Source organism: Gymnoscopelus braueri (assembly GCF_963280865.1).
Source record: "Gymnoscopelus braueri genome assembly, chromosome: 15".
NCBI classification, from domain to species: Eukaryota; Metazoa; Chordata; class Actinopteri; order Myctophiformes; family Myctophidae; genus Gymnoscopelus; species Gymnoscopelus braueri.
Window position 1 is genome coordinate 4,472,669 of NC_137620.1, and position 7,500 is coordinate 4,480,168.

At 42.0% G+C, this 7,500-nt stretch overlaps 1 protein-coding gene across 1 annotated transcript in view; it reads right to left on the bottom strand.

The window, feature by feature from the left end:
- Positions 1-7,500, bottom strand: part of ablim2 (actin binding LIM protein family, member 2) — a 147,941-nt gene that overhangs the window by 51,975 nt on the left and 88,466 nt on the right. The window contains exons 7-9 of the mRNA XM_080452056.1: positions 5,135-5,222; positions 1,100-1,158; positions 299-340 (exon numbers count right to left, since the gene is read on the bottom strand). Coding sequence (XP_080308182.1) covers positions 299-340; positions 1,100-1,158; positions 5,135-5,222 — 189 coding nt within the window. The remainder of the gene's footprint in view (positions 1-298; positions 341-1,099; positions 1,159-5,134; positions 5,223-7,500) is intronic.

The following is a 7,500-nucleotide window of genomic DNA, read 5'->3' on the forward strand; positions in this document are numbered from 1 at the left end:
CAGCCATCTCACATCACATGACCTATCCCCCCCTGCACGGGGATTGGCCCGTCTCTTTGTCACTCAGGCCTTATAATAGGCCGCGGTCGAATCGCTATCGAGCCGAGAGCCAATCAGCGGTTAAAGACAGGGGGTTAAAGGAAAACAATAACTCCAAAACGTCCCAAAAACCCATGCAGCAGAGCAGGGGAGTCTTTGGTGAGGGGGGTGAGGGGGCTGTGGATTGAGGGTTGTGGGGGTGGGGTGGGGGGCGGGACTTGGGAAAGGGTGGAGCTGGGGGGCTTACTGGACCACCGACCTGCTGCTCGGGCACGTCACTGATCTGTATCCGCACCTGCTTCTGAGGAAGAGGAGGCATGGGAGGAAGGAAGGGAGTCAGAGCGGGCCCTCTGGGAGACTGGAAGGAACCAGGGCTCTCTCACACTTACGTACACCTAGCTGGTAGGTTCCTAGCTTCCTTCCTTTATACCTTATATACTGTACATCTAAAAGGCTAGAAGAAACGAAGTTCAGCTGATTTGAACTAGAAACATATACGACACCTTCTTATACGTTTCCAGTTCAAATCTGCGGCCGAGCCAGTCGAGCCAAATTTACCAGGAACAGGAAACGGGTATGCTACCTTCTTCTGGAAACCCTGGAGCTACATTTATGCACAGGGACTACAGTATCGTTAGTTACCGTATATTCACTTAATGATAATATCTACTTTTACCTACTCTTTACCTCATACTAAGATAAGAGCTGATTCATTGGACCGGTACTATGAGCTCTGATATACTGACGGTAATCGGACGTATAACATAATTTGATAGATTGGGACTTCTATAGACTGGAGATAATTAGCTCCCATTGTGACAGAGGCCATTAAAGATGCCATGGTTTCAAACATTAGCCTTACATAAACTTTATCCTGTATGATTGTACAGTATATTGACACCAGGCTTGGGCTTACAAGCATCTCCTCTGTTAAGTACAAAGAACTGTGGCATGTAAACCGTGTAAAAACCCCTCCTTGTTTAATGCAGTATAGCTCCTGAACAGAGCAGAGTCCAGTACTGTAGCGTGAAGTGTGAACAGTCGTTCCTGGTCCACTCACCTTACTCTTCTCCTCCTGCTTGGCAGCTTGTCTGCAGGGTGGATGCCAGATAGAACAACCTGGAGGACAAGACACACTTAGTTAGAAAAATGTACCTTAAGAGGCTCCGTAGATATGTGGACAAAATGCCTGAACAAAGAAAAAAAAGATTGAATCTGGAAAGGGACTAGTTTAGACCACACACTCACACTTCGTGGTACGACAATGTCACGCGCTGTGAATAGCCGCTCTACAAGCTCACAACGCGTCACCTCAGCAATGTATTGTGAGCTCGTTGTCGTACAATGGAGCATAAATTAAGCATTGAGTGCGTTGCGGAGAAAAACTATCTAAACTGTGAATGAACAGACAGCAGTTGAACACAGGGAAGAGGTATACCGGTTTCAATAACAGTTGTAAGTGGTGTAAAGTAACTAAGTACATGTACTCAAGTACTGGAGTATTTCCAATTGTCAATACTGTCAATACTATATATACTGTACACTTTGGCTATTTGAAAATAGCCAATCTACAAGCTCACAAGCTTGTAGATCTGCTATTTTCAAATTATTTGTATACATGACTAACTGAAATGGGACGTACTGCATAATGAGTGCTTTTACTTTGGTGCTTTAAGTATATTTTGATGCCAAAACACCTGACTTTTACTTGTAACAGAGTATTTCTACATTGTGGTATTGATACTTCCACTAAAGTGAAAAACGTCAGTAATTCTTCAACCACTGCCAGTTGTCCAGTTCATGCAACATTTTTGTAATGCATAATAACTCATGAGAACAATAACTATTGTGTGACAGGAAGCCAGTGTTACGCTGGCTTCCTGTCTGTCTGCCAAAGGATTGATTTCAAGATTACTACTGTCACTTTATAAAGCACTAAATGCTTTAGGACCAAAATACATTTCTGAACTTGTACTATGCACCCTCCCCCCCACCCCCTGACAATGTGGCATGCATGCTCACACGCACACGCAAACGCACACGCACACGCACACGCACGCACACGCACACGCGCACACACACTCGCACACACACACACACACACACACACACACACACGTTTTTTTTCTGGAACAAATTCCCAGAAATGTGCAGGTCTGCAACAACTCTCCGTTCTATTAAATCAAGATGAAAGACTTTTATTGCTGCACTGTAATTGTATTCTCATATTTGTATATACTGTATCTGTTTTATTTAACCCATTTTGGGCGGGAACCCCTATTTGTAACTATACCTTTCAGGACGGGAACCCCTTTTGGGGTTCCTGCTGCTTTATACAGTATATAGCAACACACATTAGTTGTAATTTTTTTATAAATATTTGACGTTTTTCAGAAAACTTAAGTCAGGATTTAGAAGGCGTTTTTAGAATCGGCCTCAGGTCTAAATGGGTTAAGATTCACATTCAGATGGAACTCTACTGTCACATCACATGGTTACAGAAGTAAAGCGGTGGGTGAAATTATTTTAAGCACAAACTCCCAACATTTGCAATAGAGCAGCGGTTCTTAAACAAGGACCCCCAAATGAGTATGTATTTGGCTGCAGACCCCCATCTGAAAATACTGTGTGCCAGGGACTCCTATACGAGATTTGTGTTGTTAAAATACATAAATAAAATTTGCAAAAAATGTACCCTTCATCTCTCCTCTGCACACGTTCAAACCATCTCAACCTCGCCTCTCTTGCTTTATCCCCCAAACCTTCTAACTTGGGCTGTCCCTCTGATGCAGTCACTTCTAATCATGTCCTTCCTTGTCACTCCTAATGAGAATCGCCACCTCCAGCTCTGCCTCCTGTCTGTTTCCAAGCCGCAGAGCAATGGTTCTCACTACCATCTTCTACATCTTCCCTTGCTGGTACCCTTCTGTCACAAATCAATCACTGCTGACATTGTTCTCCTTCCGTTCCACCCTGCTGGCACTCTCTTCTTCACAAAAAAGAAGAAGACAAAATTGGACTTTGAACTGGACCACTGTAACATTTGATCTGATAAATTCTCTCTCTCTCTTCCCAATGTATTTCCAGTTTATTAAAAGGCTGGAACTACACAAACACTCTATGGTTACTATCGGAATATAGAGCTTTAACTTTTTAACAATAAAATTTTAACACATCGTGTGCCAGAGGTTTATTAAAATAGGGTATATCCAGTGCCAGCATATCTTCTATCCACTTACGCTGATATGTTTCGTGCTGTAGAAGCCCCGACGCGGACGTGCATGTAAACAAAGCTGCGTGCGAGTAACCTTGCGTCACCAGTCTTTCCACCTTGGAGGAAAGCCTGGTATGCCTTACTAAAGACCTGTGTGATCCGGTCTAGGCCATGCCTACTGAAAAAAAAAAAAAAATCTCTTTCCGGATTGTCGCGATCCGGTTTTGCGGTGCCGCTTTGTTTTGGTTCCCCAATCCCTATTTAAATGGAATAGAATTTCCCCGTGGGATAATACAGACGCTAAATAGTCTCCGGAAAGTACACTCACATTTATATTTAAAGAATAAGCTAAACTACGCCGCATCAAGGATTTTATTAGGTCGGACCTATTTTGGGGTGAAGTCTTTTCGGATTGTCGCGATCCGGATCATAGACCCGAAAAGCTTTGCTTTCCAGGCTAGCGTGCGAGACGGCGGAGGGTCCCGACTAACGCCTGGAATAATAATATTTCTAACGTGATCCTCCATTGCAGAGTGATCGCCGATCGAAAACGGCTCACTTCCACCACGTTAAAAAGAAATAGGAGATATTAAGCTTTTAGTCAAGGAGTTAACATTGGAGCGGACGAACCAAAGCATTGTTTACATGGATCCACATCCGGCCTCTCCTTCTTAGAGACTCCTTGGATGATCCCAAAGTTTCGTTAGAGCGCCCCACGTGGGAAAAATATATAAAAAAATAAATGGGCCAAAAACGGTCCGGACCGTTTATGGCACATAACGCACAGCTTCTCAAAAAATGTATTCAAATGTCAAATGTGACATAATGTAACACAATGTAACATAAAGTGTTTCTTTTGCGCTTTGCATTGCAAGCTCTTAATATGTTTTAAAAGCACTGTTGTTGCCTTATTGTTGAAATGTGCATTAAACCAATTAACTTAAAGGCCTTGCCTTGCCACAGAGTGCTATGAGGACAGCTGTTTAATGTAGTAAATCAATCCATAAGTAAGTCTCTCCATAAATAATACGGCACTGATATATTATAGCCTAATGTATGCTCCGTCGTACGTTGTTGCGTGCCAAAAATAGATAGCTCCCAACACGTTGCGGATGTGATGCGTTGTGAGCTTGTAGATCGGCTATTTTCAAACAGCCAAAATAGGGCTGAAGTGGTTCATGTATGTTTTGTTATTATAATCAAAATCTACAAAGTAACTAACTAGTAACTAGAGGTTTGAAATAATTGTAGTGGACTGAAAGTACAACATTTGCCTCTGAGGTGTAGTGGAGTAAAAGTATAAAATAAAGTATTGAAGAATGAAAATACTCCAGTAAAGTAAAAGTGCCTCAAAGTTGTACTTAAGTACGATACTTGAGTAAATGTGTTACTAAATGAGCTACTTTCCACCACTGACACCTGATACATGACTGTATGTGTGTGATTTATAACGCTGTGGCTAATCCAATGCATTAGGGCAGAGCTATGAGAGAGAGAGAGAGAGAGAGAGAGAGAGAGAGAGAGAGAGAGAGAGAGAGAGAGAGAGAGAGAGAGAGAGAGAGAGAGATTTTTGCTTTGACAATGTAAACATATGTTTTCTCATGCCAAGTCCCATTGAATTGAATTGAGAGAGAGAGAAGGGATTTGGTAAAGGAGAAAAGCGAGGGTATGAAAAGGAAGCAAGAGAGAGGGGAAAGAATGAGAAAGGCTAGACAAAAAATAGAGTGAAAGCAGAGAAAGAATAGCGAATATGGCAGAGGAAACGAGAGAGAAGTGAGCACTGCATCAATTCTCAACCTTATCTAGGGAGTGATATGGTGAGAGAGTGATACATAGAGAGAGTGTGATATAGACAAAGAGAGGGTGTGTGTGTTAGTTTACCTTGGAGGTACATCTCCTCTCCCTCTCCAAACATCTGCTCACAGCGGGCACAGCGAGCACACGACGGGTGGTAGTGCTTCTCACCGGCCTGTAGCGGAACACACACACACACACACACACACACACACACACACACACACACACACACACACACACACACATTACGGGAGGGTTAGGTTTATAGGACAGAGGACAGAAACACAATACTTACTTCTACTCCACTACATCTCAGTGGAAAAAATTGACTTTTTACTCCACTACAATTATTTGAAAGTTACTTTGTAGATGCACTTTGATTATTATTATAAAACAGACATTAACCACTCCATCCCTATATACATACTTTGGCTATTTGAAAATAGCAGATCTACAAGCTCACAACAGCTATTGCTGCTATTTAAAAATATATATATATACATTTGAAAACTTGAAATTGGACATTTTGCATAATGAGTACTTTTACTTTTGGTACTGTAAGTAGGGTTAGGGTTATCTTTATGCCAATACTTTTATACTTTTACTGAAGTAAATTTTGAATACCGAACTTCGACATGTAACAGAGTATTTTTACATTGTGGTATTGATACTTTTACTTAAGTAAAAAACTTGAATAATTATTCCACCACTGAGTATTTCTACATTGTGGTATTGATACTGTACGTTTATATCACAGTAAAACATCAGAGCACTCCCCACCACCGCGCCAACAAAGGAAACAAGCCATTCAGTATAAGATGTCATCATAGTAACAGGAAGTCAGGGCTCAGAGAGGTTGATGGATGATTTCAAGGCTCGCTGCCCGTCGGTGCATTTGTTAAATTGAACCGTACACACTGACACGCTTTTTTTTCTTCTTCAAAAGAATGCCTCAAAACACCCTTACACTGTGCTGTGCTGTATGTGTGTGTGTGTGTGTGTGTGTGTGTGTGTGTGTGTGTGTGTGTGTGTGTGTGTGTGTGTGTGTGTGTGTGTGTGTGTGTGTGTGTGTGTGTGTGTGTGTGCGCGTGCGTGTGCGTGTGCGTGTGCGTGTGCGTGTGTGTAATGAGTTTCTACATTTCTGGGCTCTATCTGCGAGTGTTACATGATTGGTTTATTCAAAGGGGCTGACACAGCATAAGTAGGCTGTCCTGTGGGTGTTGTGTTAAACTGATTGTAATTCACGTTTCAAATTGATATTGTCACTTTCTAAAGAGGCAGGTCAAAAAAATAAAAGGAATACAAAATAGTGCTGTTGCTTTTCATTCTACAGTCACTAGAGGGAGGGCTTGTCCAGGAAAAGAGTGAAAAAGTGTACAGGAGCCTGCATTTGCACTCAATGGAGATTACATTCTTACAGTATTACATCTTACAGACAGTACAGGTGGGGGGAAGAGAGAGAGAGAGAGAGAGAGAGAGAGAGAGAGAGAGAGAGAGAGAGAGAGAGAGAGAGAGAGAGAGAGAGAGAGAGAGAAGGAAAGTTGAGAGGGTTGAGAGGCATTATTTAAAGCAATCTTTTCACAATGAAATCATGAAACTTGGCAATTAATTCACACTTTAATTGGTTATCTATTCTATTGCATTCTATTGCATCCTCACCATTACACAAATACTATAGACCAATTATGTGTTTACCAACATTGAGACTGGACGCACAGGTGATTGTTTCATGCAATCAATTCCCAACATATTGTTTCGGGGTGCACTGGTTTCAGTACATTCAACCTCCTCTTGTGTGTTGGCTAGTGAGGTGCGTCCTAGCGAGACATGACAGAATGGGTTTCATTTGGTGCCGGCCTGCGCGCGCATACTGGTTCTTATCAGTGTAACGTCGTCTGTTAAGGGGTCTATACAATCCATTATTAGGCCATTGTTTGGCTTAAAGGGAGGGGGGGTACAATTTGAAATGCTCAGAAAGGAGGTGATCTTTTCCCACCAAAAAGCATCCTCATCAATAATATTGAGCAAAACAATTGGGTTAATAATTTTTGCAAAATAATGACCTCCAACAAAAACACTCATTGGCCTTTCCCACACCTAAACTCCCAGACAGGACTAACAGAGCCATCACACGCCTAGCACTCTGCAATAGCAAACAACACTGATCATTGTACCATATCATGAACCACCCCGACCTCTCAGGCCATCTGCTTTCTGTCCCTAAAACCAAACATAAATGTGGGGGAAGCAACATTTAGTTTTTATGCACCACATTATCTGGAACAAACTCCCAGTAAACTGCAGGTCTGCTGCCACTCTCATTTCTTTCAAAACACAACAAAAGACCTTTCTGTTTGGCGCTGCCTTCGATTGAGCTACTTTTCAGTTTGTTCCTTTCTCTTCTGCACTGTAACTGCATATGTTATTTATCTTGTATAATTGTGTTTCCT